The sequence below is a fragment of the Oryx dammah genome, unplaced genomic scaffold (genome assembly GCF_014754425.2).
Source record: "Oryx dammah isolate SB20612 unplaced genomic scaffold, SCBI_Odam_1.1 HiC_scaffold_10, whole genome shotgun sequence".
Taxonomy (NCBI): domain Eukaryota; kingdom Metazoa; phylum Chordata; class Mammalia; order Artiodactyla; family Bovidae; genus Oryx; species Oryx dammah.
In genome coordinates this window covers 19,627,749-19,652,395 of record NW_024070194.1, presented here as the reverse complement: position 1 = coordinate 19,652,395, position 24,647 = coordinate 19,627,749, and the positions used below count along the sequence as shown (strand labels likewise).

Below are 24,647 nucleotides of genomic sequence, written 5' to 3'. Positions count from 1 at the left end.
TATAATTTTTAGTAAATGAACTTCAGTTTTGACATTGTATTATATTTTTAGCTTTTCCATTCAAAAATTTTTATTGCACACCTCCTAGTTAGCTGACATAAGGCTAGCTGTCACATATTATTTCCTTGGAAATCAATAACCACAAAAGCTTTTGTGAAAATATGCTTCCTCCAAAGCCACTGAGGAGTGATGGAAGAACCAGATCATGAGTGAGGCAAGGTAAAGTCTGAAATCTGCAAACACAGAGGAGGAGACAGTGTAAATACGTGCTAAGGCAGAAGTGAGGTATGAAGGAGACTTTGTTGACACTGTAACATGTCTGGCAAAATGGTGCTTAGTGCATCTTTGGGAAATATTCTTTCTAGAGTTAAGTGCCAAAGAGTCCCTGGCATCAGAAAAAATAGCCTCTTCCATTGTTGTGTCTTAAATGATCTCTAAGCTGCTGGAGATCAAGGGGACACTCTCTAGGACAGGGGAAAAAAGAGCATTGCACCTAACGACTGCACAAAACATTCTTAAAGTACCCTTGGAATATTTATTTATGAAAACTGAACAAATGCTAGGCTATAATGTGAGGCTAAACTTATTTTAAGTGGTTAGTATCAAACAGACCACATTCTGGAAATACAACGCAATTAGTTTAGAAACCAATAACAAAAATTTAAAAAACTTCACATATTTATGAAATGTAAAACTTAACTCACAGGCAGTTATAATGGAAACTAGAAAATACTTATAACTGAACGGTAGTAAAACTACTATGCATACAAATAGTGAGATGCAATCAACCACTGTTTAGAGGGCAATTCATATCCTTAAAGGGAAAAAAGGGGGCTTGCCTGATGGTTCAGCAGTAAAGAATCCACCTGCAATGTTTTGGGAAGATTCCATGGAGAAGGAAATGGCAACCCACTCCAGTTTGCTTACCTGAAAAATCCCCTGCACAGAGGAGCCTGTCCAAAGTGTTACAAAGAGTGGGACACGACTGAACAACTGAGGACACACACAAAGGAAAAAAAGGAAGAAAGTCTTTAAAGTAAAGAGGTAAGCATCCAGCATATGAAGTTAAGGAAAAAAATAGCAGAATAAATTCTAAAAAGCAAAGGGAAGAAAAGCAGAAATTAATGAAAAAGAAAGCAAATATACACTGAAGAAGATGAACAAGGCCAAAATTTGGTGTTTTGGAAATGCCATTGAGAAAATTAAGGAGACAAAAGAAAATATAAAAATAAACAATATAACATTTTTTATAAATGATAAAAAATAAATAAATATTAGACCTTGATACTGGGAAAGATTGAGGGCACTAGGAGAAGGGAACAACAGAGGATGAGATGGACATGACTTTGAGCAAACTCTGGGAGATGGTGAAGGACCAGAAAGCCTGGCGTGCTGCAGTCCACGGGATCTCAAAGAGTTGGACATGACTGAGCGACTGAACGAGAACAAGTGAATGTAGAGGATGGGAGTATGGGTAAAACAAGACTGTCCCCAATGTGTATATTTTTGATGCTAGGCAAAGGGAATAAAAGGTTTAATACACTATTTTCTCTATTTTTTGCATGTATTTTAAGTTTTATTTATTTTATTTCTTGGCTCTGCTGGATCTTCCTTGCTTTTGTGTGGGCATTCTCTAGTTGCAGTGAGTGAGGGCTACTCTCCAGCTGTGGCGTGGGCGTCTCATTGCAGTGGCTTCTCTTGTTGCAGAGCACAGGCATTAGGGCTTTTGGGCTTCAGCAGTTGCAGTATGCAGGCTAGTAGATGTCGTGCGCGGTCATAGTGGCTCCGAGGCATGTGGAATCTTCCCAGAGCAGGGATGGAACCAGTGTCCCCTGCATTGGCAGGCAGATTCCTATCCACCGAGCTACCAGAGAAGTCCTAGTTTTGCATATATTTAAAATTATCCACTATAAAAAGTTAAAGAGATTTTAATGTAAAACGTAAAACTATAAAACTTTTAGAAGAATAGAAAAGTATCTTTATGACCATGGGAAGGAAAAGATTAAGATTTCTTAAATATACAGAAAGAAAAATAAATTTTACTATATTAGACTTAAGAATTTATTCATCTAAAATACCATAAAGAGAGTAAAAGGACAGGCCACAAATTGAAAGAAAATATTTGCAATACATATAACCGACAAAGGATTAGTACACAAGATACTTATGAGTCAATAAGAAAAAAACAATGAATGGAACAGTGGGGAGAAGACATGAACTGGAATTTAATAAAGAAGAAAATTCAAATGCCCATAAGAACATGAAGGGAATGCTCAGTCTCTTTGGTAATCAAGAAAATGTAAATTCACATTTTACTGTTTTATACAGAATGGGCAAATTTTTTGAAGTAAAAAAATAACCAAATATTGGTAACATAATGGGGCAAGAACAGTTCATATTCACTCCTGACTGGAGTGTTAAATTGGTAAAATCATGGTAGAAAACAGTTTGGCATTATCTAATTAAGTTGAGCATGCATATATCTTTAGAACCAATCAGTTCCATTTCTAAGTGAGTATGTAGAGTAACCACTGTGTGTGCCAAGGAGACTTACTCAATAACACTCAGAGAAAAAAAAAAATTCAGAACCCCACTGTTATTAATTGTCCATACTGGGAGCAACTCACATGATCATCCCGGTAAAATATAGATAAATAAATTGTGGGATAGTCACACAATTGAACACCATATAGCAGGAAAAGTAAACCACAACTTCACACATTAAAAGGTAAAACAAAAGAAGCAAGTCACATAAAGCTAAAGTTATGGGAATCTATTTTATTTAAAATAGTTCAAAATCAGGCTAAATTAGACTATTAATTGTTTAGAGATTAAACCTAGACAGTGTATTAAAAAGCAGAGACATTACTTTGCCAACAAATGTCCGTATAGTCAAAACTATGGTTTTTCTAGTAGTCATGTATGAATGTGAGAGTTGGACCATAAAAAAGGCTGAGTACCAAAGAATTAATGCTTTTGAACTGTGGTGTTGGAGAAGACTCTTGGGAGTCCCTTGGACTACAAGGAGATCAAACCAGTCAATTCTAAAAGAAATCAATCTGAATATTCATTGGAGGGACTGATACTGAGGCTGAAGCTCCAATACTTTGGCCACCTGATGCAAAGTACTGACTCATTTTAAAAGACTCTGATGAGGGAGGAGGGAGGGGGCTTCAGGATGGGGAACACGTATACACCTGTGGCAGATTCATGTTGATGTATGGCAAAACCAATACAATATTATAAAGTAATTAACCTCCAAAAAATAAATAAATTTATATTAAAAAAAATAAAAGACTGATGCTAGGAAAGATTGAAGTCAGGAGGAGAAGGGGATGACAGAGAATAAGATGGTTGGATGGCATCACCGACTCATTGGACATGAGTTTGAGTAAACTCCAGAAGTTGGTAATGGACAGGGAAGCTTCGCATGCTGCAGTCCATGGGGTCTCAAAAGAGTCGGACACGACTGAGTGACTGAGCAACTGAGCAACAACTGATGTGGTAAAACATGAAAGCAAGCCAGGGGCATTATTCAGCTGAAATTCAAGGCAATAATTTCCAGTCTCTGGAAGACTCTTAAAGAGTGGTGCTGATTGCAGAAGAAGTAAGATTTCATTAAGGAAGATAGTTTTGTATAGAAGGATTTGAAGCCTCTTAGATAGCACCCTGGTGGCTCAGACAGTAAAGAATTTGCCTATAATGAGGGAGACCTGGGTTCAGTCCCTGGGTCAGGAAGATCCCCTGGAGAAAGGAATGGCTACCCACTCCAGTATTCTTGCCTGGAGAATTCCATGGACAGGAATTCTAAAGAGGGCTAAGGTGGGTTAATTTCTGGGTTCATCAGTCCATGGGGTTGAAAAGAGTCAGATGTGACTGAGCAACTAGCACGTTTAATTTTTTTCAAATAACACCAGAGGGAGTTAGGCTCTTGTCTCTGAAAGTGTGGTTCAGGCCTCACCTCTCAAAGCCACTTTCTTTTTCTTTTTGTTTATGTAGACCATTTTTATAGTCTTTATTGAATTTGTTACAACATTGCTTCTGTTTTATGTTTGGGGTTTTTGGTCAAGAGGCTTGTGGGATCTTAGCTCCCTGACCAGGGATTGAACCTGTACATCCTGCATTGGAAGATGAAGTCTTAACCACTGGACTGCCAGGGAGGTCCCTCAAAGTCACTTTCTTCCAATCAGCAGAGATGCATACAGCCCTCAGAGGCAGTTCTGTGCTCAGAAAAACTATTCTAATAAGTTCCAGATGTGATGCAGAAAGTGTGCCATCACCACTCCAGGCAAACCACATGACCCCCTTGCCCAGTTCACCCCACACAGGAAATTGAAACCTGAGCCCAATGGCCTATTCAGACTCTTTCCTGGAAATAGCATGTACTAGGTCAGTATTACAGAGTTTTTAGACATAGTTCACAAGCATCTTCTCATCAGATCATCACAACCCTGTGACATGCCCCTTGACCTTGGAAAACTTCCCAAATCCCACACTTCAAAGTACCTATATTATAGCACTGAAGTGAAGTGAAGTGAAGTGAAAGTCACTCACTCAAGTCACTCACTTATGTCTGACTCTTTGCAACCCCATGGACTGTATTCTTCAGGCCAGAATACTGGAGTGGGTAGCCTTTCCCTTCTCCAGGGGGTCTTCCCAACCCAGGGATCGAACCCAGGCCTCCCACATTGCAGGCGGATTCTTTACCAGCTGAGCTACCAGAGAAGCCCATATTATAGCCCTGCTCATTATATTATAACCCTTTTATGAAAAGCAGCCAAAGGGCTCTTGAGAGGTGAGTTACTCAATTTTACCCAATGTGGGAAAAGCCTGTGGGTCTGCAAAACTAACAGAAATGTCAGTATTCTTGGAAAGAGATCTTAATTATCTGTACTTGGAATTTGTTAGAAGCTATTCATAAGACCTAGCCAACTTTTAAAAACATTAAATTTTTAAATTTAAAAATATTAAAAAGCAGAGACATTACTTTGCCAACAAAGGTCCGTCTAGTCAAGGCTATGGTTTTTCCAGTGGTCATGTATGGATGTGAGAGTTGGACTGTGAAGAAAGCTGAGTGCTGAAGAATTGATGCTTTTGTTTTGTTTTGTTTTGTTTTGAATTGATGCTTTTGAACTGTGGTGTTGGAGAAGATTCTTGAGAGTCCCTTGGACTGCAAGAAGATCCAACCAGTCCATCCTAAAGGAGATCAGTCCTGGGTGTTCATTGGAAGGACTGATGCTGAAGCAGAAACTCCAATACTTTGGCCACCTCATGCGAAGAGTTGACTCATTGGAAAAGACCCTGATGCTGGGAGAGACTGGGGGCAGAAGGAGAAAGGGGATGAGAGAGGATGAGATGGCTGGATGGCATCACTGACTCGATGGACATGAGTTTGGGTAAACTCTGGGAGTTGGTGATGGACAGGGAGGCCTGGTGTGCTGCGATTCATGGGGTCTCAAAGAGTTGGACAAGACTGAGTGACTGAACTGAACTGAGCCAACTTTGAGAAACAGGAAATTAATATTAAGCCGCTATTATGTACCTGGCACTGTGTTTGGAGCTGTTTATGAGTTGTTGTTGGCTGGTCACTAAGTTGTTTCCGACTCTTGCGACCCCATGAACTGTAACCTGCCAGGCTCCTCTGTCCATGTGTTTTCCCAGGCTAGAATGCTGGAATGGGTTGCCATTTCCTCTTCTGGAGGATCTTCCTGTGCTGAGAATTGAACCCATGTCTGCTGCATTGGCAGGCGGACTCTTTACCCTGAGCCACCATGGAAGTCCTGTTTATGGGTACTTAATAAGTGTGAAAGAGGAGAGTGAAAAAGTTGGCTTAAAGCTCAACATTCAGAAAACGAAGATCATGGCATCTGGTCCCATCACTTCATGGGAAATAGATGGGGAAACGGTGGAAACAGTGTCAGACTTTATTTTGGGGGGCTCCAAAATCACTGCAGATGGTGACTGCAGCCATGAAATTAAAAGACGCTTACTCCTTGGAAGAAAAGTTATGACCAACCTAGATAGCATATTCAAAAGCAGAGACATGACTTTGCCGACTAAGGTCTGTCTAGTCAAGGCTATGGTTTTTCCAGTGGTCATGTATGGATGTGAGAGTTGGACTGCGAAGATGGCTGAGTGCCAAAGAATTGATGCTTTTGAACTGTGGTGTTGGAGAAGACTCTTGAGGGTCCCTTGGACTGCAAGGAGATCCAACCAGTCCATTCTGAAGGAGATCAGCCCTGGGATTTCTTTGGAAGGAATGATGCTAAAGCTGAAACTCCAGTACTTTGGCCACCTCATGCGAAGAGTTGACTCATTAGAAAAGACTGTGATGCTGGGAGGGATTGGGGGCAGGAGGAGAAGGGGATGACAGAGGATGAGATGGCTGGATGGCATCACTGACTCAATGGATGTGAGTTTGAGTGAACTCCGGGAGTTGGTGATGGACAGGGAGGCCTGGCATGCTGTGATTCATGGGGTCGCAAAGAGTCGGCCATCACTGAGCGACTGAACTGAACTGAACTGAATAAGTGTTTGTCAAATGAATGAATTTCTCACAATAACACTGTGAGATAACGACCTTTCAGATGAAGGATTCAGAGAGGTTTAGGTTCAAAATTACACAGCTAGCTAATAAATCGCAGAGCTCAATATCAAACCTAGGTTTTCTGGCATATGCTCTTTTCTTTCAACATCAGTTCAGTTCAGTTCAGTTGCTCAGTCATGTCCAACTCTTTGCGACCCCATGGACTGCAGCACACTAGGCCTCCCTGTCCATCACCAACTCCCAGAGTTTATTCAAACTCATGTCCATTGAGTCAGTGATGCCATCCAACCATCTCATCCTCTGTCATCCCCTTCTCCTCCTGCCCTCAACCTTTCCCAGCATCAGGGTCTTTTCAAATGAGTCAGCTCTTCACATCAGATGGCCGAAGGACTGGAGTTTCAGCTTCAACATCAGTCTTTCCAATGAATATTCAGGACTGATTTCTTTTAGGATGGATTGGTTGCATCTCCTTGCAGTCCAAGGGACTCTCAAGAGTCTTCTCCAACACCACAGTTCAAAAGCATCAATTCTTTGGTGCTCAGCCTTCTTTATAGTCCAACTCTCACATACACGCATAACTGCTGGAAAAACCATAGCCTTGACTAGATGGACTTTTGTTGGCAAAGTAATGTCTCTGCTTTTTAATATGCTGTTGGCTAAGTCACTTCAGTCGTGTCCGACTCTGTGCGACCCCATAGACAGCAGCCCACCAGGCTCCCCGTCCCTGGGATTTTCCAGGCAAGAACACTGGAGTGGGTTGCCATTTCCTTCTCCAATGCAGGAAAGTGAAAAGTGAAAGTGAAGTCACTCAGTTGTGTCCGACTCTCAGCAACCCCATGGACTGCAGCCCACCAGACTCCTCCGTCCATGGGATTTTCCAGGCAAGAGTACTGGAGTGGGGTGCCATTGCCTTCTCCGAATATGCTGTCTAGGTTGGTCATAACTTTTTTTCCAAGGAGCAAGCATCTTTTAATTTCATGGCTGCAGTCACCATCTGCAGTGATTTTGGAGCCCAGAAAAATAAAGTCAGCCACTATTTCCCCTGTTTCCCCATCTGTTTCCCATGAAGCGATTGGACTGGATTCCATGATCTTAGTTTTCTGAATGTTGAGCTTTAAGCCAACTTTTTCATGCTCCTCTTTCACTTTCATCAAGAGGCTTTTTAGTTCCTCTTCACTTTCTGCCATAAGGTTGGTGTTATCTGCATATCTGAGGTTATTGATATTTCTCCTGGCAATCTTGATTCCAGCTTGTGCTTCCTCCAGGCCAGCGATTCTCATGATGTACTCTGCATAGAAGTTAAATAAGCAGGGTGACAATATACAGCCTTGACGTACTCCTTTTCCTATTTGGAACCAGTCTGTTGGTCCATGTCCAGTTCTAACTGTTGCTTCCTGACCTGCATACAGATTTCTCAAGAGGCAGGTCGGGTGGTCTGGTATTCCGATCTCTTTAAGAGTTTTTCAGTTTATTATGATCCATGCAGTCAAAGGCTTTGGTATAGTCAATAAAGCAGAAATAGATGTTTTTCTGGAACTCCCTTGCTTTTTCAATGATCCAGCAGATGTTGGCAATTTGATCTCTGGTTCCTTTGCCTTTTCTAAAACTAGCTTGGACATCTGGAAGTTCACGGTCCATGTATTGCTGAAGCCTGGCTTGGAGAATTTTGAGCATTACTTTACTAGTGTGTGAGATGAGTCAATTGCGCAGTAGTTTGAACATTCTTTGGCATTGTCTTTCTTTGGGACTGGAATGAAAACGGACCTTTTCCAGTCCTATAGCCACTGCTGAGTTTGCCGAAGTTGCTGGCATATTGAGTGTAGCACTTTCATAGCATCATCTTTTAGGATTTGAAATAGGTCAACTGGAATTCCATCACCTCCATTAGCTTTGTTCATAGTGATGCTTCTTAAGGCCCAGCTTGACTTCACATTCCAGGATGTCTGGCTCTAAGTGAGTGATCACACCATTGTGATTATCTGGGTCGTGAAGATCTTTTTTGTACAGTTCTTCTGTGTATGCTTGCCACCTCTTCTTAATATCTTCTGCTTCTGTTAGGTCCATACCATTTCTGCCGTTTATTGTGCCCATCTTTCAACATACCCCACTGCTTTTGAAGAGTTGGAATCATACAGAGAGAAAATAGAATGTTTCCTCTTGAAAAGAATGTTCATAGCTTGTAGTCAGAATCAAGAATAATAGTATTTCCAAATGGTCTTAAATATTTATTAGTATATGTACTAATAAGTTTTTCACTTACTATATACACAGTGCATTACACACATAGTAATTATCTATACTTCTAAAGATTTAATTATCTACATAGATAAATCTCAAGTAATAATAGCGAACACATAGTGCTTACTATATGCACTGTGTATATAGTAAGAGCTTTACATATTTTAACTTATTTAATTCTCACAGAAGGCCTATGAGGTTTGTACAGTTACTGTCCCTATTTTACATATGGGAAACTGAGGTTCAGAGAGGTCAAGCAACCTACCCAACATCACAGAGATAGCATGGTAGAAGGATAGGAGCCCAGGCTATCGGCCCTGGAATCTTAGTGTTTGACCATCAGGCTATACTACTTCGCAATAGTATGATATTGCTGAAAATCAAGATGTAGGATATATATAGTAGAAACCATTTATGTAAATGTTTAAAACCCTCAAAACATTTTTGTGGTTTTTTTTGTTGTTGTTGTCTTTTTTACAAAATCGTGTATCTAGAAGTTTAAAAATATTCATAAGACTGGTACTCACCAACTCAGGCTGGATTGTGTTTACCTCTGGGAGAAGAAGGAGAAATGAATGGGGAGCCATATTATAACATTCTATTTCTTTGTTTAAAACTCTGAAGCAAATGGGGGTTAACACATGGTTGAATATGGGTTTCCCAGGTGGCTCAGTGGTAAAGAATCCGTGTTTGATCCCTACATTGGGAATATTCCCTGGAGGAGGGCATGGCAACCCACTCCAGTATTCTTGCCTGGGAAATCCCATGGACAGAGGAGCCTGGCTGTCTACAGTCCATGGGGTCACAAAGAATCGGCTACAACTTAGCAACTGAGCATGCTTGTGGGTGAATTTAACAGTTTATGTGACTTGTCCAAAGTCACATAAAAGTAACAAATTTTTTTTTTTTTTTTGGCTTCACTAGACCAACCAGTCCATTCTAAAGGAGATCAGTCCTGAGTGTTCTTTGGAAGGAATGATGCTAAAGGTGAAACTCCAGTACTTTGGCCACCTCATGTGAAGAGTTGACTTATTGGAAAAGACTCTGATGCTGGGAGGGATTGGGGGCAGGAGGAGAAGGGGATGACAGAGGATGAGATGGCTGGATGGTATCACCAACTCGATGGACATGAGTTTGAGTGAACTCTGGGAGTTGGTGATGGATAGGGAGGTCTGGCGCGCTGCAATTCATGGGGTCGCAAAGAGTCAGACACAACTGAGCAACTGAACTGAACTGAACTGAGGTCTTTGTTGTGGCCCATGGGCTTTCTGTAGCTGTAGCACACTGGGGCTTCTCTATCTGTGGCACACGGGCTTCTTGTTGCTGTGCCAATATTGTTGTTGTTGTGGAGCATGGACTCTAGGGCATGCAGGCTCTCCAGTTGAGGCACACAGGCTTCATTGCCCTGCTGTGGGATCTTAGTTCCCCGACCAGGGATCTAACCTGTATTCCCTGCACTGGAAGGCGGATTCTTAACCACTGGCCCATACAGTAAGTCCCAAGGTGGAATTTTTTTAATAGATCACTGAGTCTCATTCTCCCATTTAGGATTTGAGAACAGTCTGTATAGATTAGGAAACCAACCAGATAGTAATCTGTTCAAGGGGCTACTGCAAGTCAGTGGCAGAAAACAAGTCCCTAGACTTCAGAGCACTTTTCACTCTCACCACCACCCTTTCCTATATCCTGCCATTCTTTCCTACATCCTACATTCTGTTTCACCTCCTGATTTACCCCCAAAGTTTTGTGTTTTGTTTTTTTTTCCTGCTGGACAACTTGTATTTGTCCTGTTGGTTAATTTCTTTTAAAGAAATAATTTTTGATTGCTCACTTATATTCCATTGCTCCATATTCAAATAGGATTATATTTTAGTCATAGGGCTTCTCTTGTGGCTCAGCTGGTAAAGAATCCGCCTGCAATATGAGAGACCTGGGTTCGGAAGATCCCCTGGAGAAGGGAACAGCTATCCACGCCAGTATTCTGGCTTGGAGAATTTCATGGTTAGTCAAGGCTATGGTTTTTCCTGTGGTCATGTATGGATGTGAGAGTTGGACTGTGAAGAAGGCTGAGCGCCGAAGAATTGATGCGTTTGAACTGTGGTGTTGGAGAAGACTCTTGAGGATCCCTTGGACTGCAAGGAGATCCAACCAGTCCATTCTGAAGGAGATCAACCTTGGGATTTCTTTGGAAGGAATGATGCTAAAGCTGATGCTCCAGTACTTTGGACACCTCATGCATAGAGTTGACTCATTGGAAAAGACTCTGATGCTGGGAGAGATTGGGGGCAGGAGGAGAAGGGGACAACCCAGGATGAGATGGCTGGATGGCATCACTGACTCGATGGATGTGAGTCTGAGTGAACTCCAGGAGATGGTGATGGATAGGGAGGCCTGGCGTGCTGCAATTCATGGGGTTGCAAAGAGTCAGACACAACTGAGCGACTGAACTGAACTGATAGTCCATGGGGTTGCAAAGAGTTGAACATGATTGAGCTACTTTAACTTTTACTTTAGAGTCATAAGGCCCAATCAGCACCAGAGTCAAGCCTTTCTCTAGGAATTTTATGTCTTTTCTCCTTTTTAACTCCTTCTTCTTATTTTTTTTTTCCCTTAGCTCTATCTTCCATAGCCCTCAAGTCCCATCATCTAGTATCCATCAGACTCAAGATGTTGTCTTCTCCCAATTCCGTATTTGAACTCTTGATTTATCTGAAGAGCTTACTTGGTGGGTCATACAATGAATGAAAATTTAGAAAACCATCACATTTGTGGAATGCCCCACAGTTTTCAAGGCATCTACATGGTTTCATTTGATCTTTTTGGCCCACGATGGGGAGCAGATGAGATAGCAGGTTCAGACAGTTCCTATGACTTACCCAAGATCGCAGAAAGAAAGTAACAAAACCTGAACAGAATCCACGTCTTCTGACTTTGTATTCACTTCTCTTTCCAATTGTCCCTGTATCCATAAACCACGAAAAAGAAGTTGATCCCTATAAATAAGGATAAATCAATGAAGGACTAGGGATCATCACTGCCTATCACATTCTTTCACCACCATCACCAGCAAAACAGATAATACTTGCTGCATGGCCTTATATTAAGCTGCTCTTCTCTGCAGAACTTCAAAACTTCACATCACCCAGGGGTCATAAATTGTGACCTTGTAAATTCCAGTTTGTTCGAATAAAGCTCAAGTGAGCAAGAAGAGGAAAACCACAGACTAATCACTTATCATGTCAGCAGAAGGGCAACGCTTCAACTGTTGAAATTTATGTAGAAGTTTTTAAAATTATGAGACCAAAGAGATTTTACTAATAAAATAAAGTAAGTAAAACTTTATTTTACTAATAAAGCAGGCTGCTGCTGCTGCTGCTAAGTTGCTTCAGTCGTGTCCGGCTCTGTGCGACCCCATAGACGGCAGCCTACCAGGCTCCCCCACGCCTGGGATTCTCCAGGCAAGAACACTGGAGTGGGTTGCCATTTCCTTCTCCAGTGCATGAAAGTGAAAAGTGAAAGTGAAGTCGCTCAGTCGTGTCCGACTCTTCGAGACCCCATGGACTGCAGCCTACCAGGCTCCTCCGCCCATGGGATTTTCCAGGCAAGAGTACTGGAGGGGGGTGCCATTGCCTTCTCCGAATAAAGCAGGCTAGGCCTCAGCAATATGCCTACCTAGAGTTTAACTTCTCTACTGAGTGCTCCTTAGCCCACCCAGAATTTCTGAAAGAAGCTAAATTAAACCCTTCTTTGGCAGGATGTGTTTTTCCAGGTTAACTTATTAGGGCAAAATTTCATTCTCTCTCCTGGGATTGATTCTGAATTAGTCTCATTAAATCCTGCCCATGGATATCCTCAGTGCAGCCACTTCCTTTCCAACCCTTTACACCCTCAGTGTCAACACCAATTCTAATCCCAAAGACTGGAAAGAACAGACCACAAGGCTTGCGGCCATCAGAATGAGTATGAAGGCAGTCTTCACTTGGCTGAAGGCAGAGATGCAATGAGGAAGCCAGCTACTGGGAGTTCCCGGGGTCTTTTAAAAATCTCACAGCAACACATCTTGCCTCTGCTGCATAAGAACAGGGAAGACGCTCAGCTCTGGCTTCCCTTAGAGATAAAAGACACTGTAAGTAGGAAAAAAAATTTTCTTCTCTTCTGCTGCCTACAGAGATCCTATCTCCTCCTCTGTGTTTAAGTTTTGAATGGCTAGAGAGCCCCTCTAGCCATAAGCACTGCCCTTTACTTTTTCTACTTTTGAAAAAAAAAAAAAAACCTGCTCTTCTGTTCCATTTACTGCTGCTTTTCTGATGATGAAACATTTTTTTCTTTGCATTGTGGATCAGTGAGACTCTTCCTGCCTGTGAGATGGAGTGAAATTTAAAATAATTTTTGCAGTAGGGTTGTTTGTTTTCTTGTTCTTGTCCTTGAAATGAGGGTTGAGCTAGCCCCAGCCTGCTCTGTTACAAGGTGAGAACCAGATTCCTTTGGCCTCCACTTTTTGAGGGGAAGCATTATCAGTTTAAATATGCTTTCAGGGAGGAGGGTGGGTGATAAAGCTACTGTTACTTTTGAAAGTTTAAAGAATTTTGTGGGTCATCCTTCATTTCTTCATTTTCAGGAAAGCTAAACAGATTTATTTTTTTCACTTTTGTGGATCAGAGTAGTTTAGCACAAAGAAAGCAGTCTACATTTTGTGGGCTAGTAGCTTCTTATTACTCTATACCCTGCTTTTTCCACTTTCTAGCAGCAAAAGAAAAAAAATTACTTAGAAAGACATACTTTAAAATCTCAGCCCTGATGCCAGAATCACATTTTAGCGCTTCTTTAATGTCTTCAGGAAGTCACCAGTAGTATCAGATTTCTAATGGCTTTCAGAGAGTAGAATTTGGGATTTCAGATCAGTCTTCATGTGAAGAATGGATTCATTTCATGTTTATTAGAGCCAAACCAGACAACCAAACTTCCATCTGTTGGAAATCTTCCTTTTTCCAAGGGTTTGGCTTTTCAGGGTGGATGCCTGTTTCAGCACATTTTAATGCCCCTTAGAGGAAAGCTCGGATTAATATTTTCAATTGTGGTGCATTTGTTCTGTTTCAGCAACACTGGACCTTTGTTCTGCCATGTTCATTGGAGAGGTTCCAGGAGGCTTCAGAGATGGAACATTGGAGTCACTTTGGATTTTCTTTGGCTATTTTAGGGGCTTTTGTGAGAGTGAGAGATCTCGACCCATTCTAAAACACAATTTCACAGATGTCTGTCTCAAAACCTTTTCTACTTTGTCTAAACACAAAGTTTCTCTAATTCAGACATGGTCTTAAGATTTGCTCAGCTGTATTCCCTTTGGTCTGCCTTGATCATTTTCTGCAGAAAATTTCTCAAAGCCTCTTCCCTTCCTTCTGCTGAAAATTTGTTGAGAGCTGTAGAAGACCATCCACCCAACTTCAGGCCACACTCAACAAGTAAAGAATACCCAAGTGAAAGGAATTCAGAACACTAGAAGACAGTATGATTACTGGGCCAGAGAAAAGAGAGAAGTAGTTTCTGGAGAGTAAAACCATAATCAGTAAACTCCCCACAGTGATCTTTGTTGAGTGATAAGAACTAAATCAAGTCAAAGGGAATGATGTCAGGAGATTAATCATTTTAGCAGCTCCTACCAGCATTGCATTCCTTATACAGTGTGGGAATGTGTATCTGGGAATTGGGACTCTTGAATCCTGTTTCAGTAGAACAGCAGACAGACTTCACATTGACATGCAGCTGCCAGGATGCTTTATGTCCTTCTGCTTCTTGAGGAGGAGCACAGCATGAAGCCTTCTTAGAATTCTAATGCAGAGCCTCTTGGGCAGAGCCTGGGCCTACCACATGGTTCCTGGTCTCAGAAGAAGAGTCCTGAAGCAGGCTGTCCACATGAAACCCAGACAAGAATATTATTAGAATATTCTCTAATAATAATATAAAATCAATTCAGTTCAGTTCAGTCGCTCAGTCATGTCCTACTCTTTGCAACCCCGTGAATTGCAGCACGCCAGGCCTCGCTGTCCATCACCAACTCCCGGAGTTCACTCAAACTCATGTCCGTTGAGTTGGTGATGCCATCCAGCCATCTCCTCCTCTGTCTGCTAAACTACTCTGTCGTCCCCTTCTCCTCCTGCTCCCAATCCCTCCCAGTGTCAGGGTCTTTTCCAATGAATCAACTCTTTGCATGACGTGGCCAAAGTACTGGAGTTTCAGCTTTAGCATCATTCCTTTGAAAGAACACCCAGGACTGATCTCCTTTAGAAGGGACTGGTTGGATCTCCTTGCAATCCAAGGGACTCTCAAGAGTCTTCTCCAACACCACAGTTCAGAAGCATCAATTCTTTGGCACTCAGCTTTTTTCACAGTCCAACTCTCACATCCATACATGACCACAGGAAAAACCATAGCCTTGACTAGTCAGACCTTTGTTGGCAAAGTAATGTCTCTGCTTTTGAATATGCTACCTAAGTTGATCATAACTTTCCTTCTAAGGAGTACACATCTTTTATTTTCATGGCTGCAATCACCATCTGCAGTGATTTTGGAGCCCCCCAAAATAAAGTCTGACACTGTTCCCACTGTTTCCCCATCTATTTCCCATGAAGTGATGGGACCAGATGCCATGATCTTCACTGACAAACTGAACAATATTCTAATAATATTCTAGTATTAGAATAATAATGTTCTAATATTATTATATATTTATTATAATATAATAATATATAATGTTCTAATATTATTATATATTATATATAATAATATTAGAATGTTATTATTCTAATACTAGAATATTATTAGAATATTGCTCAGTTTGTCACCTGTAAGGCATAAGAATTAAACTAGTCAATTCAGTCACAATTGTCAAATCAGTCTATGTGTATAGATATAGCCCAAGAGATCAAATCGTTTTGGTATTGTTTATTCCAATACTGGTTAAAATGGTAAAGAAGACTTTACTCAAGACTGTTGCCATAGGGATGTTGCAATAGGAGAGGAAGATCAGGCTCAACTCAGGATACAAACAAGGACAGTTGGGAATTTTTAGCCAGTGAGGACATTAAGAGGATTAGAGGATGGAAAATTACTAAGAGGAGACATCAAGGATAAGGGGATTCTTGCTAACCTAACCTAACAGGATTCTTGCTAAAGGCAGGCTTATACATCAAAGGTGGGGGATGAGAAACTTGATTAGATATTGAATGATGATATATCAAGGGTGGGGATGTTCTCACTAAATTGACAGGATTCTTGCAAAATCTGAGCTATGCAAGCCAAAGAATGGAGGGCCAAAGTCAAGCTCTAGTTAAAAAGAGGGCTCAGAGAAACCTAACTAAAGTTTGGTCAGGGAGAGAGTCTTTGTAAGTATCCACAAGCTTTTTTCTCTTCCTCCCCTCTATTCTCATCCTACTTCCCCCAACCATACCAGCTACAAAAGCCAGGTCTCCACTTTCCTCAGCCAGTCATCCCTTATACTTTCCAGATTCCCTCATTATTGAAAAACACAGTGTGTTGTTGAAAAACTCCAGTTTCTGGAGTCCTGGAGTCTCTCAGGACTCAAGGTTCAGCATCTCAACTAGCAAATGTATTTCTCACTCATTCTTGTCTCTGATTGCTAGGGTCAATTTACTCCCTGATGAAACAGTCAAGGGGAACCAGCTTTCTATTTGTGGAGAACATCTCTGACAGACCTGCTGGCAGCATTTGCAGTCCCCACCCCCAGGGACAATAGAGGAGGAAGAGCTAGTGATTAAGCAAATACATCTCCCTCCCTTTAGCAGCCGCATTTTCAGTCATTCGGACAGTCAACCACTTTAACTGATAGAGCACTGTGTACAGAACTAAAGGAATTGTAAAACCAGTTTGAGAAATGGGGTGAACACTGTTTTGTTTTTATTTCTACTGTAGCAAGCTGGACTAGGCCAGAATGGAAGACCACCAAACCAAGGAGTTTGTAATTTTCCTTCTTTTCACTTCAGGCTAAAGTACCAACTTTCTTGTGTGACTCTGGAGTTAGGAAGGCTTGGGATCAACTCCTCTCTCTATCACATGCTACCTCTGTCCCTTGGGCTGCTCTGGGTTTCAGTGTCCTCAGCTGTGATACACAAATTGTTAAGAGGATTAAATGTACATAATGTGCCTATAGAAGCTTTCCAGGTGGCGCTAGTGGTAAAGCACCTGCCTACCAATGCAGGAGAGATAAGAGACTCAAGTTCTGTCCTTGGTTCAGGAAGATTCCTCTGGAGAAGGAAATGGCAACCCACTCCAGTATTCTTGCCTGGAGAATCCCATGGACAGAGGAGCCTGGCGGGCTATAGTCCATAGGGTCACAAAGAGTTGGACTCATGTACCTAGAGCAGAGCCTAATGTATAACAGGTACTTGATAAATGGAAGGTCTTATGACTCACGTCTCTGCCCTCGTCAGTAATTAGCAACTTGACTTATCTTCCAAGGAAAAGGGTAGCACAGTAGAAAATGTTCTAAGCTTGACTCAGCTGATTCAAGTGTCTGTTTGGGAAATCTCTTTCCTGCTCTCAGTTTCCTTATCTGTAGAACCAGAGTGAATGGACAGAATCACACATGGCTGTACATCACAATTGCCTGGAAACTTATTGAAAGTAAGTCTCCCAAACTCCATTCCTGGAAGTTTAGATTCAGTGGGCCGAGGACAGGCTTTGGCATTTACATTTTGTAAAAGTTCCACGAGAAAATGGATGAACAAATGTGGTATATTTACAGTGGAATACTAATCAGCTATTAAAAAAAGAACAAACTACTTAAACATACAAAAAAATGAATGAAGCCTCAAAAATATTATATTGAGCAAAAGAAGTCAGATACAAAAGCTGAATCATCATTCAGTATGATTCCATTTGCGTGCTCAGTCATTCAATCATGTCCTACTCTTTTGTGACCCTGTGGACTGTAGCCCACCAGCCTCCTCCGTGGAATTCTCTAGGCAAGAATATTGGTGTGGGTTGCCATTTCCTATTCCAGGTGATTTTCCCAACCCAGGGATCAAACCTGCATCTCCTGCTTGGCAGGTGTATTCTTTACCACTGAGCCACCTGGGACCCCCTGTGATTCCATTTATGTGAGTACAAAAACCAGCAAAATCAATCTATGGTGGTAGGAGTCAGAATAGACATTACCCCTGATGGGTGAAAATGGATATTGCCTGGAAAGAGGCACAATGGAACTTTCAGGAATGGAAGAAATGTTCTATGCCTTGATCTGAGTGGTGGTTACACAAGTGTATAAAGTTAGAATTCATCAACCTTGATACATAAAATTGGTGCATTTTATTGTATAGAAATAATATCTTAACAAAGTACTGTTAGCAAAGGAGCAAAATGTTCTCCTGACAACCCTAATGCACAGCCAGGTTTAAGTTTCTTGGACAAAATGATTCCTAAGATCTCCTTCAGTGCTAAAGCTCTGTGGTTCTTATATCCTCATTTCAGGTTCCCTTAGTACTCTTGCCTGGAAAATTCCATGGACTGAAGAGCCTGGTGGGCCACAGTCCATGGGGTCACAAAGAGTTGGACACGACTGAGCGACTTCACTTTTCACTTAGTCATTTTTATCCACAAATTAGATTATTTATTTTACCTTTCTTTTTAAATTTTTTATTTATTTATTTTACTTTTGGCAGTGCTGGGTCTTGGTTGCTGTGCACGGGCTTTCTCTGGTTGTGGTGCACAGCTTCTTATTGTGATGGCTTCTTTTGTTGTGGCACACAGGTTTAGTTGTTTCGCGGCACATGGGATCATGCCAGACCAGGGATCGAACCAGTGTCCCCTGCTTTGGCAGGTGGATTCTTTACCACCGGACAGCCAGGAAATCCCTCTTTTATCTTTCTTGATTAAATGCAAGATCAAAGATATTAAGAAAAGCCATAGTGTGTTAGTGTTAGTCTCTCAGTCACGTCCGACTCTTTGTGACCCTATATTCGGTAGCCTGCCAGGCTCCTCTGTCTATGGAATTCTCCAGGCAAGAATACTGGAGTGGGTAGCCATTCCCTTCTCCAGGGGGTCTTCTCAACCCAGGGGTTGAATCCAGGTTTCCTGCATTGCAGGCAGATTCTTTACTGTCTGAGCCACCACCAGGGGAGCCCTAAGGAAAGCCATAGTCCTGAATATATCTTCGCACTCAGATAAGGGATGCTACTGCAACTTAAGAGTCATCTAAGCCCCAGTATGACAGAACAAAGGCCAAGGAAAAAAATATGAAACCACCATCTGACTGAAATCTGCTATGATATTAAATCTGACATCTCTCCAGTCTTGTTGGCCCAAAGGGACCAACAAATCTGAGGATTTTCTGTTGCTGGTTTTCTTTTCTCTTCATTCATTTACCAAATATTTTTTGAGTGCCTTGCTTTGTGCCAAGTACTGCTGGGTAGTGGGAGCAACAAAACGAATATGATAGCAAGGTCCCTGCCCTCAGGGAGTTTAAATTCTACAAGAAAAGGAAAGCCCATACAAAATAAATATTTATTATTAACAATTATTAATTGTTACATTGTGGGTAAGTGCTATGAAAGAAATAGGATGATGAGACAGATAAATACCAAGGAAGGACACTTTTTAGATCGAGTGGTCAAAGGAGGACCACCATTTGTACAAACAATATTTGTACAGAGATCCAAAGATTGCCAATAATCCAGCCAGGTGAAGAACTAAAAGAATCAAGTTCAAGACCAAGGAATGAACATTAGGGCCAAGGTAGAAGGAGCACAATATGTCTAAAACCTAGTAATTGAGTGGGAGAGTCTATCAAATGAGGTCAGAGTGAGTAACAACAGGGCCTTACAAGAATTTGTGATTTTATTTAAAGAGCAGTGGGAAACTATTAAAGTCTTTAAGCAGGGGATGATATGTGATTTTAATTCCCCCTCTCCCTACCCCTCAAAAAAAAAAAATCTCTACTATTTTGGAAATGGATGAAACAGGACAAGAATGAAGACAGGATGTTAATTAAGAGACATTTACAGTTATCCAGGCAACAGTCCCAGAGGTTCAGAATCTCTGCTGAATTGCTAATCAAAGCTACCCTAGCTTTGGTAACTCGGTTAACCAAAGACAGAGAACAAGAGCAAACAACTTCAGAAATTAGTGAATTCCTCATGCTCAGTTGGCCTTGTCTTTCTAATATTTTGTCCGCGTGTCTAGATGAGGCAGATTAAAAGGATCCCTCAGAAGGTGGGGCTCAGTCCCTAAAGTACCTTTCTTCAAACTACTCACAAGAGGCAATCTTGAGAAGTGAGCCAAATTTGTGACCAAGGCTCTCCAGGTGCTTTTCATAAGTTTCTTTCTCACACTCACCCTCAGCAGAATCTACCCTCCTAACACAGTGCCCCAAAACTCTCTCAAACCCTTCTTTCTTTGCTTCTTCTTTCCTTTCTTCAGAGGTCTGCCCTTAGATAGGAAAGTAGAAAACTAATCCAGTAGTATTAATTGCTACCAACTTAACCATGACCGAGAGCGTTTGCACTTGATCCTTATAGCCCATAAGACATGCTATGGAATCTGACTAGTTAAGGGAAGATATTTTGAGGAAGAATGTGGCTTAAATTCTGTTTTGTGAATTATCCCTCTCTGTTTTCACACAGAATTCAGACTAGCTGACAGAGGTTGTTTGAAGGAAAACATTAACTGGAGACACCATTGATTGTGGACCCTGAGGCCTGGATCAGCAGGTAGAGGGATTCAGAGCAACATAGGGTGGGACCGGCTTTCCATAGAAATCTTAAAAGAGGACAATCCAGGCAGTCCCCAAGTAGAGGGCGCCATCTTGCTTGGCTGAAGGCAAGAACCCAGAAACAGGCTAGTGCAACGGGCCTGGAGGAGGCTAAGACTTAAACAGGCTTCCGAAGGGAAGTATAGGATTTGGAGAAGGAGATGACGAATGGCCATGACATTCTAAACAAGGTGAATAGGGAATTCCCTGGCAATTCAGTGGTTAGGAAACTGTGCTGTCAGTCCCGAGGGCTTGGGTTCAATCCTTGGTCAGGAAACTAAAAATCCCACAAGCCATGTGGCATAGCCAAAAATGAAAGAAATAGCATAAAATAAACAAGGGGAATGAAGCCCTTATTTTCAGATTAGAAGGTACAAGTCCACAACTTTGCCCATAACTTGCTCCCTATTTTTCACCCAAGGTTGTAGAGAGAAAAGCTGGAAGTCAAGCATAAACCCATATCTGACAATGACTGATTCTCATTGATGCTGATGGTGCTAACTTTTCCTTCCTTCTCTTCTCTCCCGACCTGGGCAAGTTGGAGTCCTCTTAGGGATAGATAACACTAAGTCACAACCCTGGTCTTGTGAGTTGGATGAGCCATGTTTTATTCTTTTTAAAGAGAAACAGCCTATTCAGAGAGAAACAAAATCAACATCTCGGCTTGGCTATAAATAATTGCCCCACTCTCTAGAAAGTTTAAGACCTAAGAGCTCTGAATCTAATCAGCGTCTCAAAGGGCTGTGATCTACCAGATACAGAGAGAGACCAGACCACAGTACAATTTATCTCTTCCTTTTTTTTTTTTTTTCAGTATTGTGAGAATATTTTTAAACATGGAAAATTTCATGTACCCTCCACCCAGAGTCATCCATATTTATTACTATATTTACTTCAAATCTTTTTTATTTTTATTTTATTTTTTTTAAGTCTTTTTTATTTAAAACAAATTACAGAGGGAACTCCCTGGAGGTCAAGTGGTTAGGACTCCATCCTTCCAAAAAAAATTACAGATAAAGTTAGAGTTTCACTTACCCTCTTGTTCCAATCCCCATAATTTTTATATTTCTTCAACTTTTCCTCCCTACTTAACTTTCTCTTCTGAACTTTCCTTTTCTGACTCTTTTGTGTGTGCTGCATGCTAAGTCACTTCAGTCGTGTCTGACTCTTTTCAACCCTATGGACTTCAGCCTGCCAGGTTTGTCTGTCCATGGGATTCTCCAGGCAAGAATACTGGAGTGGGTTGCCATGTCTTCTTCCAGGGGATCTTCCCAACCCAGGGATCAAACCCAAGTCTGCTGAGTCTCCTGGGGTTCTTTACCACTAGCGCCGCCTGGAAAGCCCCACCTGTTTAATTTTCTTCTCATTAATTCTTTTTTTTTTTTTTTCACCATGCCACGCAGCTTCTGGGATTTTAGTTCCCCAACCAGGGATTGAACACTTGCATTCATCAGTGATAGCGCAGAGTCCTAGCCACTGGGCCACCAGGGAATTTCCCTCTTCTCATTAATTCTAAAACCTAGTAAGTTTAATATTTTATACACTCTTCTAAATATGTTTTTCAAAATAGAAGACCAATTTAAAAGGAGACTTGTTTAAGGATCTTGATTATTTTGGGGGTGCATATCTGGTCCTTATTTGAAACAGGTTTCCATTCCAAGATAAAGTTGTGATTATTAAATTATATGGTGCTTTTTCTTGTGTAACTTTTAAATTGCCTTTAGAATGTCTAGAATTCTAAAGATATTTTAAGCAACTTGCAGCATTAGAATGAACTTATGGCCTCTCAGAATTACAATTTTGAGTAAAAACACGTAACAGGCTATCTTAATTCTGGTTGTGTCAGCTTCAGTTCAGTTGCTCAGTTGTGTCTGACTCTTTGCAACCCCATGGACTGCTGCACGCCAGGCCTCAAACTCATGTCCATTAAATCAGTGATGCCATTGAACCATCTCATCCTCTGTCGTCCCCTTCTCCTGCCTTCAACCTTTCCTAGCATCAGGGTCTTTTCCAATGAGTCAGTTCTTCACATCAAGTGGCCAAAGTATTGGAGTTTCAGCTTCAGCATCAGTCCTTCCAATGTGTCAGCTTAAAATGAAAATTGTTTTTTAATTATAAATTCTCCTGATTTAGGCCATATATTACTATCCTTACTAGACTTGGCTATTGTCTGCTTCCTGTAATCAGATTTATTTTCAGAGGGCAAATTCTTACCATCAAAAGGAATATTCAACAGAGTGTTGCAGCCTCTCTGAAGGGGATGCTGCTCATATGGAATCACAGCAGGTTATGTTATTGAACTCAGGTCTGGTTGCTTATTGCTCAAAAATTAATATTTGAGAGGCAAGTGTTGGTAGAAATAGAAAATGTTTCTTTTAATCAGAAAGCCAGCTTTCTAGGGAGAAGGTGGACTCATGTCCTCAAAAACCAACTCTGAAGATTCTGCTAGGCCATGGAAGTTTTTTAAGGGAAAAGGGGGCATTATCTGTTAATCATTGAGATAGGGGACCACACTTATTGCCATATTACCTGTGTGCAGGCTTGTTGACTACTTGTGATCTTTCTTTAGATAATATCTTGTTCATATAATTTGTTTGTGAGATTATTGAAGGGAAGACTAGGAAAGAGATCTGGTCATCTGTTAATTACTTATTCTTCATTTCTAGTGTTTTGATCTACAGAAAGAACCAATAGATTAGGCAAGATATTATGTGATCAAAAGATGTGAAAAGTGTGCTTGGGCAGGTGATGAGTAGAGCATGGTGGTGAAGGTGCCTGGCTTAAGGTTAGTTACAGTATAGCTTTGCTAAAGTGACAAGACAAAGGGGGCCTCCTCCATAGATGCTTACAGTTAGAGTTAGAAGAGACCTGACCATCTAATTCAAATCCTTTTTTGTACAGGTGAAGAAAAAGTGCCCATAGAGAGAAAGTAACTTTCCAGAAGTCCCACAGTGAATTCCTGGCAGGGCCGGGCCTAGAACCTAGGTCCATTTTTGGCCTCTGCTCCATTAAGATGTCTCATGCCTGGAGCACAGACAGCTGCAGGGAATGTCTAGAAGCAATCTTATCCTTATATAACTTATTGCTGAAACTATTGAGTGTAATTTAATGTTTCCCCTAATCCACAAACTTTATTTTTTTCTCATAAACTTCTTTATAGCCACCATGTCACACTAGTAGTATCAGCTTTCTCATTCTTATAACCAGAAATGGCTTCATGAGTATTCATGTGAGCAGTTGCATAGGGCGTTATGCTTAGAGGGCCTCATGCTTTCTTAGTTTAAGGTGTTCCTTGAAATTCTTAACTTTTTAGCAAGTGGTTTCACATTTTCATTTTGCACAGAATCCCACAAATTAGGCAGCGTACTGGTAACTTACACCTCATGAGATAGAAATGAGAAAGAAAATGGTCTCCCCATTTTGTTAGGAGATTGTAATGAAATGCCTAGAACTATCCCTTGGAAGAGGATCAGGAACTTGGCACCTGTACTCCTGACTCAGATCACTGACTACTTCCCACAACCCCAGGCCACCAACCTAGTTTGGATGTGCAGGACCTAATGATCTTCTCACTATGGTGATTTGGCTTCTTAAGAAAAGCTCTAAGCAACCTAAATGTCCATCAGCAGAGGAATGGATAAAGTAGATGCAGGACATATATACAATGGAATATTACTCAGCCCTTAAAAAGGAACAAAATTGGGTCATTTGTAAAGACATGGATAAACCTAGAGACTGTCGTATAGCGTGAAGTAAGTCAGAAAGAGAAAACCAAACATCACATATTAATGCATATATGTGGAATCTAGAAAAATGGTATAGATGATCTTATTTGCAAAACAGAAATAGAGGCACAGACATGGAGAACAAACACATGTACAACAAGGGGAGGAAGGGGGAGTAGGATGAATTGGGAGATTGGGATTGATATATATGATATATATTTTGACTATGTATAAAATAGATAACTAATGAGAACCTACTGTATAACTCAGAGAACCCTACTGAGTGCTCTGTGATGACCTGAGTAGGAAGGAAATCGAAAAAAGAGGGGATATATGTATATGTAGGGCTGCTTCCATTTGCTGTACAGTAGAAACC

The 24,647-nt window shown here is 41.2% G+C and overlaps 1 protein-coding gene across 2 annotated transcripts in view; it reads left to right on the top strand.

The window, feature by feature from the left end:
* The window catches only part of LOC120868694 (agouti signaling protein), a 49,575-nt gene that overhangs the window by 8,312 nt on the left and 16,616 nt on the right, over positions 1 to 24,647 (top strand). Inside the window, exon 1 of one of the 2 annotated variants that reach the window (XM_040247499.1) lies at positions 12,682 to 12,911. The exons of the other annotated variant lie outside the window; for it this stretch is intronic. Within the exon in view, the coding sequence (XP_040103433.1) occupies positions 12,786 to 12,911 (126 nt within the window). The 5' untranslated portion in view covers positions 12,682 to 12,785. Of the gene's footprint in view, positions 1 to 12,681; positions 12,912 to 24,647 lie in introns of those variants that run through there. 2 annotated transcript variants of the gene reach the window in all.